This window comes from Ciconia boyciana, chromosome 11 (genome assembly GCF_034638445.1).
Source record: "Ciconia boyciana chromosome 11, ASM3463844v1, whole genome shotgun sequence".
NCBI lineage: Eukaryota > Metazoa > Chordata > Aves > Ciconiiformes > Ciconiidae > Ciconia > Ciconia boyciana.
The window spans coordinates 11,126,167-11,152,959 of record NC_132944.1 but is presented as its reverse complement, the minus strand read 5'-3'; the positions used below and the strand labels follow the sequence as shown (position 1 = coordinate 11,152,959).

The 26,793-nt window shown below is 40.9% G+C and overlaps 1 protein-coding gene across 2 annotated transcripts in view; it reads left to right on the top strand.

Moving 5' to 3' along the window:
• LOC140657952 (contactin-4) overlaps nucleotides 1–26,793 on the top strand; it is a 258,606-nt gene that overhangs the window by 83,498 nt on the left and 148,315 nt on the right. For both annotated transcript variants that reach the window (XM_072875734.1, XM_072875733.1), the window contains exon 2: nucleotides 2,838–2,976. In XM_072875734.1, coding sequence (XP_072731835.1) covers nucleotides 2,922–2,976 — 55 coding nt within the window. In that variant the 5' untranslated portion in view covers nucleotides 2,838–2,921. The remainder of the gene's footprint in view (nucleotides 1–2,837; nucleotides 2,977–26,793) is intronic.

The following is a 26,793-nucleotide window of genomic DNA, read 5'->3' as shown; positions in this document are numbered from 1 at the left end:
GCAATTCTGGGCATGACAACAGAATGTGGTACTGTTCCATGTATTTGGAAAATTATAAATGCTAGAGCCTATTCTCGGAGTATATTCTAAGGTAATTATTACAGGGTATATACTTTGGCTGTGAGTGCACGGAGTTTCCATTAACATCAATGGAAATACCAACGGGAGTCTATCCCATGTATAGACAGTTTGTTAATACCAGAAGCGACTGTTTCCATTCAGATAGCTGAAAATTTTTCTTTGAAGCACATGCATGACCCTCTGATGTCTGCTGGCTCTCTGGAGTACGTTTTGAATAACCAAGTAATAGGGAAGACATTCAGCTTTTTCTCTGGACTTAATAATTAAATGTGCTGAGTACTAGAAATGTATATTTTTAGCATAGCTTTTATTTTTGGCTGAAAGTAAGACCCAGTGATTGTGTCAAAACATCTTGGGAGGAAAGAAAGAGCCTGCTGTTTTTAATGCCCTTACAAGCTAAAAACTAATTTACATTAATAATTTTGAAATGTTTTGTATTATTTTTTAAAATGCTTAGAGAAGCATGATTTCCTGAGTAAAAAAAACAAACAAACAAACAAAAAAAACCAACCCAAACCTCAGTTTGCAAAAACCACAAAGTAGACAGAATTTTTCCCAAAGAGGTGGTGAGTCAGGAGAAGCTCTGGTAAGAGAAGTTGCAGTGGGGAGGAGTCATGAGTTGAAGACTATCCAAGAATTTTCATGCATCTATGGAGTAGTAGGGAATAAAATACCAAAACAACAATCCCAGCTTGAAGGGAATGTCAGGGATGTGATGCAAACAACCTTGGGACTTGCAACAGGACAACCATCTCCATGGTCCTCCGTGAACAATTGTCCCGCATCTCTATCAAGTCTCCAGAAGCACCATCGTCAAAGCCCGTAGAATAGAGGCATTTTGCTTGACTTTGGTCAGATCTGGGGTTTTATATTCATAGTTCTTCTAACCAAAAGGCAGATACTATATTTTCTTGACACTGGCACTGCTTACAGACAGCTGAGAAGCTGAGTGCTGTTGTTATTAATCCACATAGCAGGAGTGATTTTGGTGAGCCCTCCTGCCTGCTGGCAGCTCACAGGCAGGTCTATGGGTGCTTTAGATGGGTTCCTGGCAGTAGGTTAAGTTGATAAGTGCTATACCTCTTGTGTTTTTAATTAGGTATCAAAGGCTGTAAGTGATTGTTCTGTTTCAGTCCCACGTAGCTTATTGCAGAGAGTGAGAACAATCGTAAAGCATTGCATTGCAGTGTAATGAAGAGAAGCCTTTTAAGTGACACGATGGGCTTATTGATGGGAATAATGCGTGGGAAAACGAGAACACAAAAGAATTTCAGCAGCTGCTGGTGAATACAAGATTTATCTCAAATCTCAATTAAACTAGTGTAAAACCAGGGTGACTTGCCTTTGGCAGAAATCTCCTGTATAGGTGCAGTTACAACCAACAGAATTTGATGCTTAGAGGAAAAATAGTATTTGGCCGTGTATCAAGACTATATAGGGTAAAAAAATGCGTTTCTTGAGTTCACTATAAACGGAGAGAGTAACTGCTTAACTATGTCAATCAATATAAAGGTCTATGATGACATTTTCCTTCAAAAATTAATAATTAATACTCTAATCATTCATTTAAAATGTTATTAGTTTTCATTGATTAGTCCTTCCTGCTAACCCCCAGCTAGCCTAATCAGTCTGTATGAAAATAGATTAATATATTCAGTTAATCTCTACCCCCTTCAAAGTTGCGTCTTCAGATGAGAAGATAAAGATTCTTAGTCTTCTCGGCGCATTGAACCTGACTTTTTTATCAACTTTAACCCACAAAAGCAAGCAGAGACCTCTCATGATACCCCTTCACATGCTATTAGTCATGCAGTTTGTCCTGTAAGCACAAAGGCCCCTTAACTTCCAGCCTTCAGTGATATGAATAAATTATAAGAATGTGTGTCTGACTTGCTTTATTTATTTTTAATATTTAAATGTCTGTTCTGGAAAAGAGTCCTTTCATAAAAGGAGGCATTTTTTTCCCCCTTGGGTTGCATGGGGGGGGTACTTTGCAGTGATAAGCTGAGAAAGTCTTCAAAGTGCCTGCTTACGAATTTTAACTATTTACAAGTTGTAATAGAGTGTGAGGAAAAAATCAGGTTTTACCTGGAGATGTTTTAAGGGTTTTTTTTTAAGAATGTAGAGCAATGAGAATGAGGCTGAAATGGGAAAAGTATCCCCCTTTCCTGAGCAGGGTGGGAATGTTTCCTAGAAAGTGTTGTCTTGCAGAGGCAGTGTCCTTCATGTACCGGACGATGTTTGTAGAGAAAAGTGAAAGTAATTCTCATAACTTTCCTCTTAATTGTGATCTAAAGAGTTAACTAATTACACTTTAGATTACCCCAGAGAGGCAGTGAGTGAATCTGCTGATGACAGAATTGAGAGACAGAAGAAACCTCACAACACCCAAGTGGAAGGTGCAGATACGGGGTTACAATTCATAATTCTCATCTGGTACCCAGTGTACACAGCCCCTTACTTTTGCAAATTTGGCTTCCTCTGCAAGTTTCTGTGCATTTCTACTGACAATCTTCTTTTTTTCTTCTTCAGATCTAGAACATTGATAGTTCTGCAGTAGAGAACTATCTCCAGTAGAACTTGCAGAGGAAACCAAATTCGCAAATCATTCCTCAGAATGATTTGAAATGAAATGTTTAAAAAAGTTTCTTTGTTGGTCTTCAGATACAGCTTTCCTGGAAAGAAAACCAAACTGTCAAAAATGGAAGGAGCAGCAATCCTAAGTCTCCTCATAATGTGTCTTTTCTCTTTTACAGATTAAAGGTTGCCTAAAATTTCCAAGGAGCCCTCTTCTCGTCTGTAGATACTGGCCTTGTCTCCTCTGACCCAGGAAGCTGAAGATGAGGTTGCTATGGGAACTGCTCGTGCTGCAATCATTCATGGTGTGCCTTGCAGGTAAAGTGTCATTTTAAAACTTCTGATTTAAGAATGCCACTGTATTTCACACTAATGCAAAAGTGCGCCGCACTTTATATGCCAGTGATAAAATGGCAAAATAAGTCCCTGCTCCATGACCGGCATCACGAAAGGCTGCTGAACAGATCAAGCTGATGCTCTTAACAAGCTCCTTTTCCTGTTGATCAGTGTCTCCACAGCAAAAGTGCAATGTTTCAAAGGTCTGCTCTACCCATTTCCAGTTCCAAGTTGCTGTTGATGCAAGTTGTTTTCCCATGTTCTGTGCTAAGCGTTTCAATGCTCAATTAAACCTACGTGGAGTATAGCTTTAAATCCCATTAAAACGGTGTTATGTTACAGCTAAGACCTCGCTCCATTTAACAAATAATTAGAATAACATATTTCAGCGATATAACCATCTTCTGTAACTGCCCTTGTTTAACTTTTTCTTCCCTGAGAGTTGCAATGTTTTGAGCATTCCCGGCAGAATTAAATTTCCGAGGAATGTACCTTTATCCTGGAGCTGAAACAAATTTCAGATTTGCAGAGGGTCAGCAAAGCTTGCACTAAAGCTTTGCTGCCCGCCTCACGCGCAAGGAGTTCCCTGTTGGCTGCTGCTCAGTGGCCTGGGGGAACCGGGCTCGTGTCGCTCCACCCGTGCCTCTGCACCGGGACCAACTGCCCTGTGCCGCGCCGGCAGAGCGGGTGCTGCCATCGCGCCACGGCTGTCGAGCTCTATTTTGGGTCTTTCTTCCTTTGCTGTTCAGCTATCGTTGATTATTTCCTCCTGGAATTGGCATTATTATTCTTTAACATGTATTTTGTTCGGGGGGGGGGTGTGTTACGTTTTAATTAATGTTTATGTCACCTTGGTGTTCATCTGGATTGCTCTAATTTATCTGCTGCTTGGCGCTCAGAATGTTTTACTGCTTTGTTTAGTAACTTGTGCTTTCTTCCCCATTATATGTGCACATTGTCAGGGTACTTTTTCAGCATTTTAGGTAATAGCAAACTACTTATAATAGTGTTTACTTTCTTCTGCTTAGCTCTACTGAACACAAAGCCACTTTTATGCCGGTACTTACGGGTACCTATTTTTGAAATTTGGTTCCAAGTCTTTCTAAATGTGCTATGACAGTTTCTGAGCTGGCAGAAAATTGGATGCAGACAGATTCTGCAATGCAGTGCCACACGTGTTTCAGGAACTGCAACCCTAGAGAAGTTAGGCTGCAGGAATACATGAAGTATGATCCTTTATTTTAAGCAAATAAACAAAATAGTGGAAAAACAAAAGCATGCAAAATATTTTCTAATTGTAATTTCTATACTTACAACTTCTATTGCAAAATGTCTAGGGTCAGCACAATAAAGTTTCAGGAGAATGTGTTCAGGGGGGTTGTCCTTATTTTTTACATCTGTTTTTTAGAAAAATGCACTGGCTTTCCCCACACTATTCCGCAACAGCATTTTTTCTCATCTCTGCAGCGCACTGAAAATCTTCAGGGCATGGCATCAGTTTCTGTGTCCTGCTGAGGGAGATTTAATAGAGTTACAGTGAGAGGAGTGCCAAAAGTTTTGTGCGAGTTTTATATTAGGTGATGAGTGAGGAAATTGTTTCATTTTGCTGAAGGACGTAGTCGTGTAGTGGTTTGGGCCGACTTCTTTCGACAGGATTTAAATTTGGAAGTTTCTGTGTCTGCCTGCACTGTTGTATGAGCCGGCTGTAGGCGTGGAAGGGATTTTTCTGCGTGAGCTATGGTGTTACCACGAAGCAGGGCTAACTCGTTTGGGTGCAGTGCTGTTAGCTAACACACTCAGGATGCTTCCCGGACCTGTGCGAGTGTTTCTGTAGCGCTGTGCTGTTATGGACTATGTGAACACATTAAGATCTGGCTGTTAAATATTCTGAAGTTAAGGAGGAAACTGTACTGGATGCCTTGCATCATGTTGTTCTGCATCGATGTGCTCTGCAAGGCAGGAGGAGGTGACCATGAAGTAGTTAATTTTAGTAGTTGCTATTTAGCAGCTCCACGCAAAAGGCACAAAGCTGTAAAACAAAAGTTCATAGACAAACCTTCAGCCCTTCTTAATTTTTTTATTTTTATATTCTACTTTTTTTTTTAACCTAGTTTCAGGAGGCATGTTTGCCCCTGCTGGTAATTATGCTGCTCTTGGAGAACTTCAGCTGATCCCAAGGAAAAAGCTCAAAGGAGACTGGTAACTTCCCAAGCTGTGTCCTGCCCGGCAGCAGGGAGGCGCGGGGGAGCCTGAGGCTGCCCACTTCTCCTGGGGCACGCTCCTCCCGCTGCCCTGCGTGGTGGCTCTGCTTCAAGGCTGCCCAGGAGGGATGGAAGCTTTCCTTCTGACTACAATAGGTAGTCATTGCTCTTCTCTGAAATTCTTCTTAAATTTTCAGTTAAAAGAAAAAGTTAGGAAGTAATATTTTATTTTCATGTTGATCAAACCATTGACCCATCCTTGGGAAAAAAAGATCAATAATTGAATGATACAAAGGAAAAAAAAGGTAAAAATAGGATGGAGAAGTTATCTAACAACCTTCCATAGTGCCTTGTGGACCCTCAGATGACTGGGAAACTGTGTTAAGTATTGAGTTACCTGTGAAAATAAGCTTAAACCTGAAAAGTGAATACTTGTATTTAGTTCTTCTAATCAGTGTCAGACACACAGCCCAGGTATCACTCTCGCCTTTGTATCTGCCGCAGAGAGCGGTACAGCTGGTGGAGGATGAGCTTTTTGTGTGTTGCCCTGTTAAAACTCCCCATGGAGGAGAGTGGCCCCACCGTCCCCGTGCAGCAGTGGCCCCGGTGCCCCTTCGGGGACAGCCAGTGGGCTCCAGCTACTGCCAGTCCCAGCAGCTACTTGGGCTTTTTTTTGGGTGTGTGCCTCCTAAATGAACATCTGTTCACTAGAAATTGCATGAAAACTTCCACACTCGTATCATTCAAGCCATTAAACAGCTGTCAAACCCCAAGCACTTAGAGTATCCAAACGTGTCGTTAAGGGTACCAGTTATCCGCCACTGCCAACGTGCCAGGAGAAGAAAGACGTGCCAGAGCTGTTCACAGTCCGCATGGGATATTGCTATTGATTTTATGTTCTGGGTGTTCAGATATTACAGTTCTTCACAGCAGGATAAAACAGTCAGATAGAAAGCTAGATCAATCCCGGGACGTACTTAAACCAGCTATCCAGAGGTGCAAATCTAGTAATAATTTCAGGAGCCATCCAGCCTTCCTGAAAAGGCAGCAGCACTGCTAAAGGTCTATTCTGAGCTTACCAACTGCCTTTCAATCCATCACCCAACCTGGGACCATATTTTTCAGCCTACTTTTCTCACTGCTTGTTCTGAGGTCATACTGATAAAAGCTAAGGATGCTTTATTTGGACTCGATAGTTGATGCATATCAGTTCAAAGTTTCTGATTATATTTTCAGGAGTCTTTTCTTCAGGTGTCAGCTCTGGGAAGCAGTAACTGCAAATTATTCCTTTTTTTGCCAAATAACCCTGATTTGTTAGGGCTGTCAGATTCCTTAAATAGCAGTTGTGGTGGTGCTGGTTTTAAGTTTTGGAGCGTAAGACGAGAGGCAGAACAGGCTGTGAAAAATAACACACAGCTCTTTAAGTCGTGACTTTGTTAACAAATGCTCTCTCTTGGGCAGCCCCACATAGCTATCGTATACCTTGAAATGCATTTGTGTACAGCCTAGGAACAGCGACGGGGAAACAAAAGACATTGCACAGGATGAGCCAAACTGACTTGTGTTAATGAAGATGGGACATAGGCCATATGCCTGTAATGGGCTGGACAAGTATGAAAGGAAATTTTCTGTATTTTTGTGACTCTTATGCAATTCTTTGCCTCATTAACTTCCTGTACCAGTGAGTTTCACTGTTGAAGTCATATTTGCATGTTAATGAGCTGCAGTCACATAGACGCATTAGCCATGTGAGTGTGCATATGCATATTTTATAATGTAATTTAACCCATGAAGATCACTCATGTTTTGACAGAAAACAAAAAAGGAACCTAGTAGCTTCTGAGAAGTGTTTATGCTCTGCTGTGTCGTGCATGTCATTGGAGTCTGGCTTGCTCTCCTGCCCCCGATCTCTGTCTCGACTTTTTCTTGGCGGCTTTGGTTTCTGGCCTTCTGCTTGTTCTTGCCATTTAAAAGGATCTGTGCTCACAAAAAACACACCAGCCAGCAAGACTGGCCTGCCTTTTTTCTTAGCAAGCACCACGTAAACACAATAGCTTCAATAAGCAAATTTGTCTTGTAGCTGTATAATAATGCGCTTGTTTCAACAAGTTTGTTTTGTCAAAGGGGAAGTGCTATTGCAGCTGTATCTGTTCAATGCTCCTGGAGGGGTGACTGAGGTAGCTCCAGAAAGCACAAGCCAAAATACTGACTCTAGTATTTGTTTTACACTGACATGAATGAATAAGGAAGCACTGTTCTTTCTCTCTGCTAAATTGGCTTCTTCATGAAACCCCCCAGCTGTGTAAGCCTTTGTTTTGCAACAGACTAAATGGGTTGCACAAAGATTTCTGGCAATCTTTTAGTGAAACATGGAAGGTGATCCTGAAAGTTAGAAATACCTGCGTTGCTCCCCCAGAGTGGTTTGTATAGGTCACCCCGCAATTTCTGTACACGTCTACACTCAGTTACGTGAAGAGCCAGAGTTTTGCAGTTATCCAGGTATCCAGAATCAGATGTTAGCCATAGCCTCTCACATCTGAAAAGGTAAGATGAATTAATATGGAGAAGACCACATGTACAATGTTTGTATGTTGTTTCAGCCATCAGAACAGGGGTTAGATTGGTATTCATCAATGGGGTTTTTGCTGGCTGTTGTACAGGGAAGCCCGTTCCTGGTGTCATGATATCCCTGCAACACCCGCGCTTAATTCTGCAAATCCAGGGACAGCATCATATTTTTCAATATCAAATTCTATTGTATTTTTTATTAAGGTGGAACAAAAGCATTGTTTCACCTTTTATCTGCTGAAAAATGCCGTTTTCTAATCTAGAAATATGCATACGAGAGCAGAAGTCAGGAAAAAAAAAGAGAAGTATTTCTGTAGAGCTTATTTTCAATGTGGGCTGTTTTTTGTTTTTCCAAAACTGTTTTTTAACAGGAAAATATTCTTATAAATGCCTGTCCAGGCATTCTTTCTCCTTCTGTCACATGCTGATACAGCATAACCAATACCTCAGCAGTGGTTCAGACCAGAATATTTAAGAGCATGGCTAAGTAATTCCTGGGCAAAAAAATGACTCCATTGTTAGACAAAAATCACCGTAATTTGTATCAATACATTCCAATGAAATCAGGCATCCAGCTCTGTTAAAAATTAACTCAAAATTCATACAAAGATGAATATTCACAGGCCTATTTGAATTCATGCTTCTATCCAAGCAGATGTAGGTTACGTACAAAAGAAATTCTGCTAATTTCATGTCTGAATATAAATAATTAAACCAAGAAGTACTGTTGTTCATATTAAATGATGGTCTTCTATAAACGATGCAGCAATTCAATTTGTTCAGCGTTTTTTCTGGTGCTGGGTAGTTCCCATGACTGGTGCTTTGATGTTAGTGGGTAGCTGGAACATGATTAATCTGTTGCAGTTCCATAATTAATTAATTTGTATTTTGGTCAGTTCTGCAGCACTTTGCATTTCTGTACCCGACTGCCTAATTAATGTTTGCATAGCACTTGGAACAGAGAAAGCAGCGAATGCCTCCTATTGATATAATCACTTCTCAAACACGACCCAGCCCTTGGCTTCACGGCACTCAGTAAGCTGTCACTGAAGCTCACTGGAGAGGGCTTTGCAGCGGAGATCTGGCTTGCCCTTGATACTTTGCGTTTTTTCCTGAGTTATTCGAGCGGTTTTTTGTTCACTTTAAGCTCCTGTATTTTCAAATGCTGTGGAGAGAGCCGTGAGCGGAGCCCCCTACTCCTCTCCGCGCGTGCGCCATGTCGCGGGCAGGCGGCCATGAGCCGTGGGCGACCTGGTCACGTACCCGCCTCTCCTTTACGGGGGTCCCGGGCGCCCGGGCCAACCAGGACGACAGACGTGGCAGGGCAGGGGCGTGCACGAGCACGCGCCGCCTATAAAAGCGCGCCGCAGCACGTACAGGGCGGAGCTGCCGCCGTTGGAGGGGGGAGGGGACATGGAAGCGCGTGCTGTCGGTGCCTCTGCCAGGGGCTGAGTAAGTTTTGTACCGTGTCCTTTGAGCTCACGTTATGGTGAATATGTTAAAATAACCCAATCTGCAAAGGGTTTCAGGCATTAGTTAAAACAGCCTGGCGCGCAGGGGGCCTCAGGGACAAGTTTTGTGAAATGTCCTGCTCTGCACAGGGTCCAGCTTCAAATAAAAGTTTTGATTGTAGCAACAATTTTGTCGTGTCACGGTTCTACTGAGGATCCCTAAAGAGTCTGCCTGCTGTCATAGTGGAGGATGATGAGGTCACAGGAGAGCGGTGCCGTAACACCAACACCACAGCGTGCTAGCTGGGAGTATAGGTTTTTCCACTGAAAAGTGAATACTTGACATCATATAGCCTCACCAGCTGAGCAAACACACTGCTGGAGATTATTGCCATGAGTGCACTGGTTTTCCTTCAGAGAGGTTTTTAAAAGCTGTGTAAAAATGTGCTTTAAATTGTCAATAAAAGGTGGTGCTGAATAGTTGCTCCAGCAGAGGGCTTTGGACAGGCTCTGGAATTTTCTGGAATAAAAGCCATTTTCTGCAATAAAAGGCTGCTTTCTTTCCCAGCTGGGGCAAGCTTCTGCCAGCAGGAGAGGACAGTAAATGGTGGGACTCCTGTGGAAGATGAGAACAGTTTGTTCTCTGTATTTTCCCAATTTTTAGCATGTTTCTGCTGGAACAAACCTGTATGCCAACTAACTTTTGCTTCCACAGGCACTTCTGCTGCAGGAGAGCAAAGGGGATAGCAGGGTCACCGGCCCCACATGGTGCGAGAGGTGGGGTGGAGATGGGTTGCTTGGGCAAAGATACAGGTCACTTCTGCTGGGGGACAGTACTTGCTGTGGCAAATGCTGTTAATTTTTCAACAGTCATGGAATTTGATTTTATCCATTTCCTGGCAGTGTCTGGACTCCAGTGTGATGTTCTGCTCTCTAAGACTGTTAACCATTGGTTTGACTCTAGTGTTGATTCCACCTGTGTCCCAAGCAACATTGCTGCATGTTGGACATGGTTAAACTGATCTGCATTAAATGTGTTTCTGCCATGTCAAGGGACAATTTTGCTACAGCTGATAGTTGTTGTATCGTTAATGGGACATGCTGCTGTAAAAGCAAAGGCTTTTGAGGTAAGAACAGCTGTAAGTGGTGAAGCGAATACAGTGAGCATTACAGTTTGCTGTGGGTAATGGTTGGCAGTGTGGGATCCTGAGACATGCTGTGGAAGTGATGCAGGAGCTAGCAGAGGTCTGTTCCCTTCCTCAGCACTTGGGCTGGAGTCCTCCCAGAAAAGGTCCTTTCCTTGTACATTTTGTTGCTGATTAGAGCTCAAGTGTCTTGGACTCAAGCCAGTAAGCATTCCTCTAATGTCAGGGAAAAGTTCTACAAACTTTGTACAATTAAAATTCTCATTTCAATTTGGGATGAAAAGTCAAAGAATTGGGGTCATCAGCACTACCAAGTGCATCTGCATTTGTCTTCTCCTCCAAGCCTGTCAAAGTTTGCTGCTGCAATGAAAACCCTGCTAGAAACTTCATTTGGCTATTTCTTCTCCTTCTGTAATGCCCGTCTGCTGCGTTTCCTGGGCTAGCCTAAACTGTCTAAGGACGGACAGAAGCTTCCTTAATACATATAAATGTGTAAACAGAATTAAAGGTGCTGTTGAGGTGGTGGCGGTGGTGATGGGTGATAATAATAACTAGTATTAATATGGTGCTATGTATTATAGTACAGAGGTTTGAAGCCAGAGGACACATAATTCTAGTGTGAAGCAACTGAAGCTGGAGATGAAAAGGGAATGGTTTAAACTACGGAAATAAAGAGTGAGAGGGGAAGAAACTTCAGAGGGGAAGAATTGTTCGAGCTAAAAGGGCACTGAGATAAGAACAATTAAATCTGAAGTGGGCAATAATTCATTTAAACTGAAACCAGAAGACTTGAGCTGCCAGAGTGGGATTCTACAGTATCACTCATCTGTACATAGCTGTGAAGGGGAGCTAAGAAAATGTATGTGATTATGTGTAATTTATGCTTATTTGGGGATTATATGGCAAGTTTTTCTGTGATTGCAGAGGATTTGACTCAGCCTCACAAGAGGTCTGTACCCATTTTACATTCCTGGTCTGTCAGCAATGAAGCCCTCACTAGATGTGACCTGACTCTGATTTAGGCCATAATTTCCCAAATTACAAAGTTAGAGACCATATCAATGCAATTTTCTCATTTCTCTTTTACATGCAGATGATTAGGTATATTATGTTTTTCTCTGTTTAACTCGCAAGTCCATCTGGGCAAGTTTAATTACATCTTTCTCAAAAGTTATTGAGGTAAGATGATGCACTTTAAATAAAACAGAGACTATACAGACATTTTTATATGCAGATGTTCCAACTATCTGGCTGTGTATTGATCCCATGTGCATTTTATGTGATGCCTCTTTTCAATTTAGCTTCTTTGCATTTGAATTAGTATGTAGGTATTGAAATTAAATCTCATTTAGGGAGTTACAAAAATACCTACTTTTCCAAGCATCTATCAAATTAGGGAGAATATGGACCCAAAATACTTCTTTATTGCCAATAAAAATGAAGTTTTATGGCAAAATTTGAGGTGATTAGTCTATTGCTTTGTAGGTAAAATACTGTATGATTTTTAGAAAATCTAAATATTATTGGAAAGGGACCTCATTTTGTAATGCTTGTGTGGTCATTGAGGAGAATGAGAAGGTAAGAGATGTGGTGCAATGCAAAACCTTGCCAGGTCGGGCACTGGGGCTTGTTGCTGGCTCTGTCTCTGGGCTTTTATTTAGGCAAGTGCATCTTTGTATGGTCTGAGAACTGCAATACTGGGCCACAACGTATATCTAGAAATAACGATCTATGTATTCGTTGCATGCAAGACACCGTTCTCCCACATTTGAGATTTTGGTTTGGAGCTTGTGTTTACTGCTGTTTATCTTTAATTGCTGGGGGAAGTCTGGCATAACTAGTCAGAAACCTGCCTCTGTGTAAACATTTCATCCCCTAACACTGCCCTGCGTAGGTACAAAATTTCTTTCCTTTTTCTCCACACTTTTGTGGGTATTTTAATAATTTAGAATAGTAACAGGAGTCACTGGGGGAACCATTAGTTTCCGCTCAGACTTGCGGGGTTAAATCCCTTGGTTTTGCCTTCTGCCCTTACCTCGTGCAGCGGAGCGTTAACTGACCGAAAATGATGTTGGCAGCAATCATTATTATTTGGATAAAGGTCTTTCAGCTAAGCAGCAATCAAGGGTGATCATCCAAACGGAATAAAAGGGGAAAGGGTCAATTCAACTTTGATAATTATAGTACTATAAATGTGGGCAGTAACAGAATTACCCTTTACTGACAGCTAAATGTATAAATAGGCTGGCAGAGCATTGCTGGCTAATGTTATCCGTAGCAGAAAGTGAGGCTCTTCACTTAAGTCTGCATGATTTTGTAGGGTCTCTCATAGAAATGCATGTTGCCTTCTGCAGCTAGGCACTGGTTGTCGCAAGTGCTCCAGGTCTTACAGGATTTGGGCCATTAATAGAACAGATGCTTATGTATTCTTGCAAGTTTGTGCTCAAAGTTGGTCTATGGCAAGTGAGTGGGCTGCTCGCAATAAATATTGCTTTTAATGAATAGAGCACAGAATGCTATAGTGCAGCTCATTCATCTGAACATTGTTTAATGCTGGTTTATTGAAGCATTTGTCAAATGCTGTGACAGTCTGCACTCTGAAATTAAGAATATACTCATGACAGGCTGCACTGACTCATTATTGCAAGTTTTAGAAAAGTTTTCCTGTATATTACAATGAAAAAGCAAAACTTGCACCTTGTCACTTCAGTGCTTCAATTTGGTTTTCCTTATGTATTTGAATTTTTTATTTTGCGATAAAATATACATTTTTAGCTTCATAAATCAAACTAAGACAATTGTTAAATAGTCTATATCATATTAATTAGGCTGTGAAGCAAGGCAAGCATTACAACCATTTATAATCGAGTACTGCAGAAGTTGCTAATCAATGAGACAGGCAACTAATTAACCAGCCAGCAGTCAGCATCTTCAGCTGAAGTTGGTGACTTTCATCTTAATTAAACTTTCCAGGTATCAGTGAAAGTATGAAAAATATATCTGTCTTAATATATGGATGTGTCTTAATTTCACTTTTCTGAGTTTAAATGTATGAAGATTGCATCTGTTTTAAGGAAAATTGTCATTTATAAAACATCCCATGTCCATATTGCATAACTAAAAAGAAAAAAAGTAGTATGTCTGAGAAAGCTTTGTTTGAACTCTGTCCTGAGTACAGCATGAATTTAGATGGCTTCCTCTTTGTGTCTGAAATACCTGCCATACGATCTTTTAATTTGTACCTTCTAAGCCTTCATGGCTGCAGAATAGATCCCTGACGAAGTTCATAATATTATTGTTGTTTTTACTTGTGAAAAAGCAGATAATGTAATGGGTGTTCAGTGAGACTTGGAAGAGTAAATTATTCCTGCCCCTGCGACCTTGCTGTCTGAGTGACTGGACAACATGAAATGCTTGCTGAGAGCCAGATCAAGCTTTATTCTTGTAGCATTACTGTCCTTCTATTTTTCATATGGTCCATGTGAAATGGCATTTTCTCTAGGTTCACGCTATGTGGGCTTTACTAGAAAACATCTGGAGAGGGACTTGAAAGAAGGCAGGTTGATGGTTGGGCTTTCTGGGATATGAAAGCAGGGAGTAGTGCAGAAGACACAGCAAGATAAAAAGGGGCTGGAAGCAGCTGGATGCACAGGTGGAATGAAGATGAGAAATATGCACTTCCTCAGCTAGGGAAAAATTGCTTCCAAATTCTTGGTGTCAAGTAGTCTATGTCAGATTGCCTTTTATAATGTTCCTTAAAAGGGGAATTATATATGAAACAAATAATTGCATTGTATTTCTGAGCTTTACTGCTGAAACCCTGGTTGTGGTGATCTGGCAATAACTTGAAGTATCATGTTCTTTCACCTTGCACATTTGTCATTATTTTGTGATCCTCTTGAATGTGTAATGCAGATCCGATACCCGTAGTATGCCAGTGATCTCCAACCTTCTTTTTGGTTTATGCACAAGTATACCATGACCATACCCAGACAAAGTAGATACAGGTAACTCTGAAATTGCAGACATTACTGAAAGGGATGATACTTACTGCCAATTAAAGTAAAAAAAGTAGGAAGAAAGGCTTAAGGAGAGACAAGCTTTATTCTTGCAGTTTTCTTCCTGAGGGAAGAAGTATCTTTGAAAGAGGTAGAGATGTGAGATGAGAGCACAGGCCGAGGAGTGGTAGATCTGCCAGTATAGAAATTATGGCTAACATGACAGCTTTGAAAGAATAATGGAAAGAGACCCCAAAAAATCTTATGGACATCAAAACAGGGAGAGTTGAGGGTGGGGAGGGGTTGATAGGGTTTTGAAGGACAGCCCGTGGAGTCCAGCTGTAACCAGGGCACCTGGATGAGAGCGAGTTGGGAGGTGCTTTTGCTATTGTATGTATGTTTGCATGTGTTGGCTCTCTTCAGTCCCTCCGGGTTCAGAACATTGAAGTACTTACGGAGAGAAAACAAGTCTAAAAGGCAGTGCAGCACATAATCAAACTGTTATTGAATTGTGTATTCCTCAACTGGAATAAAAATGTTCTCCGTAGCAATGTAAAGATGATGCCTCTTCTGAGTCAGGAAGCCCAGCTGCAACTCTCAAGTGGCCAAGAACAATTATCAGTAATGGCTATGTCTCTCGTTTCATAAATTGGAAAAACTGTGCAGGTACTAATTTTTTTCATATGTGATAGTGAGTAGTGGTGCTGGGTGGAGTGGGCTTCCCGGGATGCACTGGTGTCCCCTCTCCGTTTCCCGGGAGGGAGGACAGGCGCTGGGTCCTTATTAATCTATGCTCACTGATGTTAGCTACTCATTTCAAAATATGGTGGCTGATTTCCAGCATATGTAACATACAGCTGCAAGGCATTTCCTTTTCTTATTTTCAAGATCTAAATAACTTGGTACACATTAAAGCTTGTGTCCCCCTTCTTCTTAGTGAAAAGCAGAGGTTTTCTGTGTCTTTTCTTAGTTGTTATAATATCCTCGTGATAACGCTCTTCAAACAACTAATTGTAAAATAATCGGCGTAGAATTTTCCAGAATTTATTAATAGTGACTTTGCTTCATCAAGTTCAGCAGTTGCTCGCATTTCTTGATTGCTACTCCATTTCTGCCTGAACTTGCATGTTTTCTTTTTTCTGGCTTTTGTTGGTACATTCATGTACTTAGGATAGAGTATGGAAGCTATTCCCTAATGAAAGGCAAAGGAGTGACATGCCATCAGTTAGCGGGAGGAGAGAGAACCTAGCCCTTTCTCATGTAAATTATGTGAATCCTGGATGTAAGCCAGGCATTCATTTTGTTAAAATGGGGTTTGATAATTGAAACTAATTTAACATCGACCCCATTAAGTTGCATTTTATTGCTCATTTAATATGCCTGTCTCACAAGCTCCCTGAACTAGGAAGCGGCTTTGTAACGTGAGTTTATAATTTGTCAGAGCTCCAGCCGTACGGGTAAATGTTGAGTTTGCTCTGTAGGAGCAGCACCAATGAGCGCAACAGATGTTTCGCCTATGTTTGGTCAATGTGGTATCTTTATGCAGAGTTGTGTATCAGCAAGCACTTGGGATCAGCGCTGATGCGAGTGGGTGAAGCTGAACAGCTTGAGTTTGTGCAGGTTTGCTGTGGAAAGACGCTTCATCTGGAAAGCAGCCTTGTGGATGGTCCAGCATCACTCCCTGCAGCCCAGCAGAGCCCTCCCCATCGCTCCCTGCAGGGTCCTGCATCCCCTGTACCGCTTGAGAAAGAAAAGGTTTGTCAGACCTGACAGATAACCCCAGTCCTCCAATAGTGCAAGTCATTATATTGACTGCTGTCAAAGAATGCCAGTTTAAACCAGCTGAGGAGCTGGCTCGTGTTTTAATGACACAGGATTTCCATGTTCTGCCATCCTGCTTCTGGTTTCCTCTGTCTTACTGTTCTTTCGCATGATTTTTGTATTTCACCACTAGCTAAATATTTTCTGCAGTTTATGAATCACTAAATAATCTTGTAATTGGTTAGCATCCCTTTTGCTGCTAATTGCAGTGCAGCACTAGGCGATGGTTACTCGAACACAGTTGTATTTACCAAAACAGCAGTGAGCAAAAGAAAAAGGTCAAAGGGCAAGAAAATACAGATGTGTGCAAACAACCATGATGGATTTTTTTTTTTTACAAACGTGTTCTCTTCTGTAACTGTGGCTGCAGGAGTGGTGTATGAATGATGAATTATTGGAGCTTTACCCTTGTGAAATGGCAACAAGAGAGAAGGAGTAAGAGCGAGCCTGGGTTACATCATGGGGCCTGGGGACAGGGAGCAAAAGGCACCGAGCTGTGTATCCCCACTGACGAAGCATGCAAATAGGAACGCTGCAAACCCAACCAAAGTTTTTTAGAAGGGAAGTGGAATTAAAAGGTACAGCTAATACTGCTACACGTGTGTGGTATAAACTAGACAAGAAAGTGTAGAACTATTTAAAATTATATCTATGTCTGAACAGTACTAAAAGAGGCATTCTGTGCTCAGTTTTAGGTGCTACTTCATAGTCCAGGCCACATTTAAAGCACGTGGCTAATGTCTCCATTTTTACCATTAAATGTACATGCACGCAAATGAATATAAAGGACAGAAAATGTGTGTGAGGCAAAGCATACAATTCTATCACTCATCGTGAATTAGCAACATTTGACAGGTATTACGTTTAAAACGCTACAGGGTGCAGGAAAGGGGACACTTGGATGTTACACTGAAGGATTTAGAGCTCATATGTACAATCAAAATGCTTTATCAGCAGGAGTTGACACAGGGAATTGTCTGTAGTCTCGGTGCTGAATTGCTGGGTCACAGTGTTGTATTTCTTCTCACCCAAAAATAGCAAATTCCATTCTGAAGTAGAAACGACAGTGAAAATCAATGAGATCCTGCTTTAAAAACAAACAAAATACACTTTCTCTGTCTACGAATATCCTCAGGAATCAGATCATACCCAGAGAGAGAGAAAGCAGGTCAACCTTGTCTTCAGCGCAGTGTTGCATTTCGTGTTTAGACCATCCCAAGCAGATTCAGAAATCAGTGCAACCCAGAGGCAGGAGGTGAAGAAACCATGGGCAGGGCTGCAAGAGTTTAGGACCAACTTAATGTGAGCCTGCAGCTGCAAACATCTGTAGCATGTGCTAGTGGACTACGGCATGTCTGTAGGTTGAAATCCTGATGTTGCAGCACTGCTTGGACAGTTTGAAAAGGTCAGGAACTGCCTAACCAAGCCAAATAAAAGCACAGGAGACAGGAATCTGACCTGGGATTTGGGGAAGAGAAATCTTCACCTTAGCCTTCGGGTATTGGTAGTTATTCCTGGAATAAGGATGTTCTGATGGCATCATTGCAGGCAGTAATGGTCCAATTGCTATGTTTCTCATTAAATTTTTAATGAGTGATGTTGAACCAAACTTTTAAAATTTTATTTGAAGTCACGATTACAGTTTGTTCCGACACCTATCAGACTCGGTGTTTCTGTGCAGGTGTGGTGGTGCTGTTTTTGAAACATGCTTGCTGTGTATAAAATGTGCTTATAGCATTGGTTTTTCTTGGCGATACAAGCTAAATGTGCCTGTCAGTGTTTTGCAGGATTGATTTGTGAAAGGTTGTTAGCCTGTTAGGTCTTACGCGTTAGAGTCAGCAGTAGCGTTCACAGTTCTTGCAAGGTGTTGTGTTTAAAATGATGGCAGAGGCTTTTAACACTTTTTTAATTTAACTTTCCTTAATGTAACATCCAATTACTGGTAAAACTTAACCACCCTTTCTTACTTTTAAGTGTAGACATTGTCTGGCGTTTTACTGCTTTCTTCTAAAAGTATTTAGGAGAAGACGCATGAAAATATAGCAGTTAGCAAGGATTTTATGTAATTTGAGAGATGTCATAACATAGCTTAAAAAAAAAAGAGCATTTTTAATGTGTGTCAGCTGATAAAATGTGCCAGGCCAAATCAGTGAGATTACAAGAGCCAAGATCTTCATGTGCTTAATAATTAGCAGGACAGAGATTCTGGCAAAAATAGTTTCCTGTAGGAAAGACGAGTCCAAAAGGCTCAAGTTTTGCATTAATGTTTATTGTGGTTTTGTCTGGTTTAATTCTCTTTGCATTCTTCAGAAGCTTTTTTGTGTGAAGGAAATGGAATTGCAGCATTTGGAAGTGCTGCAGAGAGCAGAGGGGCTCTGGGTATCGGGGTGCACTGGCTGGGCAGCTGCTCCGTATTTTGGGCTCTGGTCCCTCCTGCCTGTGTGACCGACTGGTGCAGCACAAAGTGGGGGACGGGGGTTGTTTGACACCATTTGCTGTGGTTGCAGCACTGTGTGTGCGTGTGGCTTCGTTGCCAGTAGCACAGGTTGTGCCATTCATGGTTCTCGGTGTGTCCCGTGGGTGCACAGGCAGCAGGAGGACTTTGGGGAGCTCAGGTGCCTGCAGCTAGGCTCCAAGTGTAGACAGGAGACAAATTTACAGCTAGAAAAACCCCTTCCAGTGCACTGAGCTGCTGATGTGCACACCTGAGAGCTGCCTTGGCTGCCCCTGGCAGAGCTGATGGAGGCAGTGGAAAAGTGGAAAAATTTAGAGAAAACAACAAAGCATTTTCCCCCACTTTGCTTAGTTGTACTCGAGGACACAGAGGAAGCCCTGCTGACATACTCTGCAGGAGTTATGTCTTGTCCCTTGCCATCATTGTTTATTGTGAACATGAGAATGTAGTAGTTTAAAAGCTATTTAAGTTGTTTCTGAAGACTTCAGAAGATCTCATGTAAATTCATTAGTTACTATGCAGCTGCCCACATAGCATTTAAAGTAATAAAAAATGTATTAGTTTCACTATACAAATGTATTAGTATCCAGCCTGTACTTAAATGAAAAATGTATTAGCTAAACCATATGAATGTATTACCAGCATCTCTGTAGCTGTATAATGCTTAACTTGAGCTATCCTTCATTATTAATACAATTTAAAATATACAATAAATGCTGCAAGTAAACTCCATATAGAGACTTTAAGTGACAAACCCTCTGCATTCACCAAATTTCTGCATTTATTTTCAATACTCATCTACAGCGGTTCAAGGGCAGTCCTCTGAAAGCGAAGCATTTTGTAACCAAGCTCCAGGAGAGCATTCTTGTGGGTGGGAGCACAGTGTAGTTTGCTGGGATTGTAGGTTCCTTGTGAGAAGAAGAGTTTATTTGTGCTTATTTTGCAACTGTCTTATGGTCATGAAAATGTTTACGTACAAATGTTTGCTTGTTTGGACTTATACCAGAGAGTCATTAATTCTTGATTCATTGCACTTCCCAAAAAAGCAGATAGACGAAGAACAAAACCCAGTGAGAAGATAGTAACAGGGGCAAATGACCAAATTGCCCAAGGGAACATGCCAAAGAGTGTGAGGTGTCAGGCTGCATGGCAGAGTGTGCTAATTTGTAAATCTCAGCATTTCCATTAAAAATGAGATCAGATTTCCCCTGCAGCAGAGATATTGTAGAAAGAGACAAGGCCTTGCAAATTTCTTTAAAAGTCAATTTTTTAAAAAGTAATTTTTTTTAAGTACCATAAAACCCTTTAAAATGCAGAGGGATGAAAGAAGACTACAGGCTTTTTGAAAGTCTTTTCTTTCAGTAATGCGAGCAATAAAAAAATAGATGTCAGTAAACCATTATTTTTTTGGATTGGATTGGAAAACAAGAAGAATACATATGAGGATAAGCATAACCACAACCTGCTTGATAATATGATTCAGAATTAGGTGTTTATGGTTCAGCACATGCATTCAAAGCAGGAGTGTAGGGGTGGGTGTGTGGGGGCTGGTTAATTAGAAAGCTGTCTGATTTCCCTAAAGAAGCTATGATATAGCAATAAAAACATAATCCTCTGTGGTGTGCATCCTTCACTGGAGGATCAGCCATATTAAAGATCACATTAGTTTTCACCCAAAGTAAAGCTGCGGCATGTGCATGCAGTGATTATTCAATTTCCAACACTGAGCCCTGACACACTGCCTACAGAGACAGAGCAGATGATGCCTGTAAAGTGACTGCAGTGTATTTGGATACAGCTGCTGCTTTCATAAACCTACAGGTACAAGATGACACTAACTGCCTTTCCCACCGATAACCATGTACTGAGGAACCTCGTCTGAGTTTAATTGGACACGATGAAATAAGGATGCCCTGGAAAACAGAGTGGAAGTTGGAAGATGCTCTGCTGCAAAGCAGTCCGTATGTGCACGCTTGCTCTTCTAGTTGGCTCCTTGCTCCTGGGCTGCAGTACTCTTGGGGGAGTGGATGCAGCTCTGCAGGGCATCACCAACATGGATTTCGCTCCAGGAGATGACCAGAGGTGTTTAGTCACCAGTTTTGTTTGAATTTTCAGTCTCAGAAGCAGCAACTTTCCTTATCAATAGCAGTAGTGAACCAGGCAGCGCCTCCCATATCCCCCCCAGGTCACAGCTAGTTTTATTATTTTAGATTAGTGTATTTGTGAGTTCACATTCATTTCCAAGGAGTTTTTCGTATGAAAACTCCTGCTCCCTTGACCATTTATGGCCATAAGTTAATTATTTTTTTTAATGTGTCTCAATATTTTGTAGTATACATCCAGCTCAGATTTCACATGGGTCAAATTTAGTTTTCAGTAATAATAACATCTTGCTTTTGATACGGTGATCTTTACACTGGTACAGCAAGCAAGTATTAGCGTTATCATTCTTTGAAGCACATTTTTAATACTGTTTACTCTGGATTGTTTTAGATGCCCAATTTGTGAATCAAGGAACTGGAGTTAGATGACAAAATTCAATGTACAGTCAATGAAAACGGGGGATTGGGATCCTTTATCAGAGATGGCACACTGGGCAGTAATTACAGTGTCAGCTATTCTGTATCTTAATCAATTCCAGTGATCTCATTTATAATTTTTACTCTTACTGACAAGTAGTTATTCAAAGAAGTAAATTGACTATCTGTGTAATTTGCTTCTTGGACACAAAAGGCTCAAAATTAACAGGCTTTTTTTCCCCTGGAGAAATCTTCCTCAATGCAGTGTGGTGTTCTGCTAATTATTCCTTTCTCCCTTTTTGTTTTCTAAAGGTGACAGAGAAATCTGAAAGGGGTCAGTATGTGCGCGGTGCAGCCAGCAGCTGCTGAATGACCACTGCTGGCAAGGTCTGCTTTGTCTCTGATGCCACCCCAGCCTGCAGAATCAGTGTTGCTAGTTTTCTGCGGTCAGGTGTGAACATCAGTCTGCACCAGCACAGAAAAATCAGGGTTTGTGACCGGAATCACCTAATGTTTCCAAGATCAGCCTGTTTTGTTTGCATCTGTCTATTGCTGGGGGAGAACAGAAGTCGAGGCAGTGTTTTGGTATGTGTTTGAAAACTAATAATGGAATACTGTAAATCAGAGGACTAAGCAGAGTGCCCGTTAAAAAAGTACTCTTGACGAGATCTTTGAAATACCTTGTTGTATTAATGCCGACAATGAGTACCTTTAAGGTACAGCCTTTCCACTTTGTTGTGCTACAGGTGGTTTTTAAAACAATCAGTTTACAAAGAACATTTTTTTCTTTTTCATGCTGTTAAAGCAAATTGGTATGTAATTAGATTTATATACTGAATAATCTTATTTGCATATCCAATTAATTCTTCCTGTTTTAATTTGTTAGGGTTGGATTCACATTAGTAGTAAAAAATAACACTTAAATTATCAAGGATTGAAATTTTGTTTTACTATAATTTGTTCAAGATGTTGCATTAAAGCTTGGTCCTGAGCATCCTCTTCCTTTTAGAGGCTATTAAATAACATGGAAAAAGGCAATCAAAAGAAAACTAACCTGTGTTATAAAAATAATAAGGGTCTATTTAAGCTGACCAAAGCAACTGCGGTGTGAATTTAGGCTTTTTAAGCATCTCACTTAGGGTCTGTAGATGTCCAGAGGCTATGTAGAATTTTCACTGCAGAGTATTAGTGGACTTTGTGAGCATTAGGAGGATTGACTGTTCTCTACTGACTTTAATTGTCAAAGTCGTGGAGTCCTCCTCACTTAAAGTAGGAGTACTTTTTCTAGATATCTGTTTATCATTTTGACTGTCTTGACTTCTCAAATCTGTATTCAGAAATGCAGAAGACAAACAAAAAAACCAGGAGAGGGACCTGACTTACGAAGTGTTAAGATGCCCTAAATTCCACACATTTCAACACAACAGGGGGGTATTTAGCACCGGTGAGAGCAATGCCACTTTGTTAGGTACCAAAGTATATAATTTTAGCAGCTTCCCGTAGACCTCTGCAACTCTATTGGCTAGACAGAGGGGTTATTTTTGCAGACATAGTCCAAGAAAATTCCATTTTTGCTCAGAATCAGGAAATAGCTTGGCACAATCCCTGCTTATAAAGTCTATGTGAAGAGCCTTGGTCACTTCTGCCAGGCATGTGGCCGAAGGGCTTTCCATCAATGGCTCTGCTACTCCTTCATGCTTTCAAACTTCAGGTTCCAGTTTCAGAGCTGCTGAAGCTGAATGGAGAGCTTTTGGGCTGTGAGAGTGCTTAGGAGATAATACCAGGGCTGAAAAGGCAGCAAGCCAAATACTTATTTAAATGTGCTAAAGCCAGTTTGTTCCCAGCGTGTGTGAGACATACAGGTCGTAGTCCTCCTTCCCAGTTACCCTTACAGCTTATTTTGAGTTTGGGAGCAGAGATCTGCTAGCCATGGAATAAAAAACAAAGGGATTGATGACTCATTATAAAAGGGTAGAACAGATACATTGTAACCTGAAATTAAAGTGATATTTCAGTATAGTGAAAGTTCAGCCGTGTAAAGGAGCCTGCGACCTCTCTGGCGGGTGAGAACCTGTTAGCTCAGAGCAGGAACGTCAGTCAGAACCATGTCATTACGGTCTGGTGGATAAAAAAGAAGATGAAGCGTTGTCTGCCACAGTGAGGAAGGCACCATTAAATGTTTAATGGTGTCTTCATTTAATGTAACTTGAAGCATGCAGTAAATGTGGCATATAACACATGCATAAGCTTCACGGTGCGGTTTGACCTAAAATCTTTTAATTCAGAGGTGATCTCAGTGCAGAAATCAGGAATGGTGTGATGTCTTCACCAAAAGCTTACAATGCAATGATTACCCATGAACCGAGCCCAGCAAGGGCACGGTTACACTGCTGCTGTTAAACTACCACAGTGAAAAACGTATGAGCTATAGTAGGCTAAAGTTGTCATACTGCAGGTGGGTGCACATACTTTGTCTTCCATACGGGATGAGAAAACTTTACCTGAACTTTACATATATACACAGGTGTGCTTTTTTTTTTTAATTTCAAATTGTCCCTCGGGTTTTTAAGAGATTTTTTGAATGTGTTCCTGTAGTTACTGGAAAGAATCTTCTATCCCCTGGGAAGATGTCTGTCCATCTGTCTAGTGCATCAATTGATGTACAATAAGCTACCTATTTTTAACCTTTTATAATGGCAAGCTTGCTGCTCACCTCTGAGTGCCCTTCACCCTTGTCACAATGAGATTGATGGCAGAGGTATCTGCTGTTCTCATAAAAGTTAAGGGTCTTGATTTCAGTTTAATACCCAACCACTTTATTGCACATTTTCCTAAATGTATCTCTGCTTTTATTTGATTCCAACACTTTGAGCAGCTTGTTCTGCAAAATGTTAACTGCAGGAGATCACTGACATTGAATATACAACATGTTACCAAACAAACCACAGTTTTATTCTTTTTTGTGTAAGAAACAGGGCTTGGAGTTGTGGATTTTCATTACTAGTATTGGATGGTTAATGAAAGGAAGACTTGATTATAAGGAAAAAAGGTCATTACAAATGGTTGACATGCAAAGCCTAAAAATCCATGCGGTTTCCTTTTCTCTGTTTGACGTCAGTAGACAACTGGGCTGCATGTCCAGTGTCCACTGAAATCAGAGGAAAAATGCCCCGTGACTACAGTGGATGGATCATATTGGGACTGAACAGTTTATTCAAGAGGCTTTAGCAGAAATTTTGTCAGTGAAAGGGAGATGAACTAAGAACTGGCCTATGTAGGTCCATGAAGCTGCTTCAAAGTGAGCAGGGGACATTGCGGAGTAAGGGGTTAAGAATTGAAAATAAAAACAACAATGTATTTAAATGATTTAATAAGTGAGAAAAATATTACCATAACTATGTTGCATTGATTTGAAATATGTCCTAAGGTAAATTGTATTGAATCCTAATTAGCAGCTGTTGGTTATTAGCTAAATCCAGTGCCAGGGGAAAAAAAAATACATAGGTACAAGTGCTTAGCTATTGCTTGCATCTTCAGTGTGTTTGTTGTCCCATTTTGTACTATTTCTACCTAAAAGGTGAAGTAACTACTGCAGATCTGAGGTAGTCTGCCTGCAAGTCACGGAAACACCTCGATTGTGTTGCAGCCAGACAGTATGAAATACAAATAAGGTGACAATTGGCGGCAAAACAATTTCTGTGTACTGGTTTTATCTCATGAGGAACAACTACACCCTTCTACTTAGTAATAAAAATAAATTGCGTAATGGGGCCTGTGCCCCTGGTAGCTTTGGCTGTAGCTGTAAGATATGCATAGGTATACAGATAATATATTTCCTCTCTTGTTCTCTCTAATCTATCCGTCTGCCTACTTTGCAAACTGTACTTGACCAAGATACAAACAGCTTTTAGTTTCTAAGGGCAGGAAGAGACAGTGCACATCCCTGCGTGTCGGAAAACTAAGTGAAAATGACCTCTAGCTCTAAGGCACTTATTGAAAACCTATTTTAAATTGAATACACAAGCCAAGATAATACAGGCTGTTTGATAAGAAACATTAGAGAAATCCATAACACGAGGCTTTTTATTATAGGTTTATTACATCAATCTCTCCACTGGGTAATGGAACTTGTAAATATACTCTTATGTAGGAGTCTCCTTGCGGGCTTTTTATTCATGCTGAAGTAAGCACAGCAAACTTATTTGCTGTCAGGGTACATTGAATTTAAGATTAGTATTTATTTTGGTTCTAAAGAGGTTTTGCTTTTGTGAATTGGAAGTTGGCGGAACAGCTGTATGAGAGGAGGTGGGAGCTGCAGGGAGTGCGGGGAGTAAATGAGTTTTCCAAGCAAACTGCTGGTACCCGCACGGGGTGTGGGGTGTGCATGCCCATCGTGGGGCACGGGTCCTGTGCTTAACTGCTCGCCTGGGTGGGCCTCCTCTCCTTCGGGAGGAAAATGTTGGTTTGTTTAAGAAGGAGCTTGCTGGTTTTCCACTGAATAAACCCAGCAAAATGAAAAATCATCTGTGGGATTAGAGAAATATTTAAGGGAAGTATTTACTGCATTACCACGCATACAAATACGGTCACAGCATACTTTTTACTGTACACATTTGTTCTTTAGTATTAAAATACTTCAGTTCTTTTCTAGAGGCAAGCAAAGTAATACTGCTGCAGCAATAACTCAGCATGCTTTGCTTACTTGGGAGAAGTTAAGGGTACATTTGTACTAAATAAACAGTTAAGGAAAAGTTTACGTAGAAGTTTAAAGGACAAAAAAAGTTAGAATTGTAGCAATACTAACAAAAAAAACCCCCTACAAGCTTTTAAGTCTGTCTGTTGGAGGGTATAGTAATTAATTGTTAGTTGACTTAATATAGGGAAAAATCTTCTTAATTAGAGGATGTTAATTGCAAGGACCAGAAACCTGTTGAGGTGTCAGTGAAGTCAGCATTTAACACATTACTTTAACAGCTTGACTGTTGCAGTTAATTCCTGTTCTAATTATAGGGATATACTTTCATTCACAGTATACTAGGCAAAAGGTGTTGTCACTGGGCTGCAAATGGCTGCAATTGTATATAAAATACATTTTTTTAAAAAATTTTTCATTGCATAGCTCGGGAACATTCTTTGAATTGCAAAGCTTAATTCGAGTCACACGACCTTCAGTCAACAAGTTGATTGCAATTGAAATCCATTATATTTTTCTAATGGATGATAGAGATGGAAAAAAAAAATGCAATGGAGAGCTTGAGACCAGTTGCTTCACGAGCTCCAGGCGACCTGGGCAGGACAGTGTTTGACGCCCCGCCGGGTGCTGCTCTTCAGGGAACCGCAGCCGTTGCCTTCGCAGGCAGCGGGTGGTGAATACGCTGTAGGCTCGGTTTGTAAGTAATGAGCAAACTTCTCTGGGTGGTGGAGTATCCAGTATTGTAAACAGCTACACTGTGCAACAACATAGTATGAAGGGATGTGTTTTATGTTGGTGCAGAATAAACAAGACCAGGTTTGAGTGATGTTTTGCATTTCCAACATTGACAAAGATCTTTTTACTATATGAGACAGGTTATGATTGAAGAATGAAGGATGTGTATATTTAAGGTCTGAGGGTAACAAATGTGCTTGTACTACAAAACCA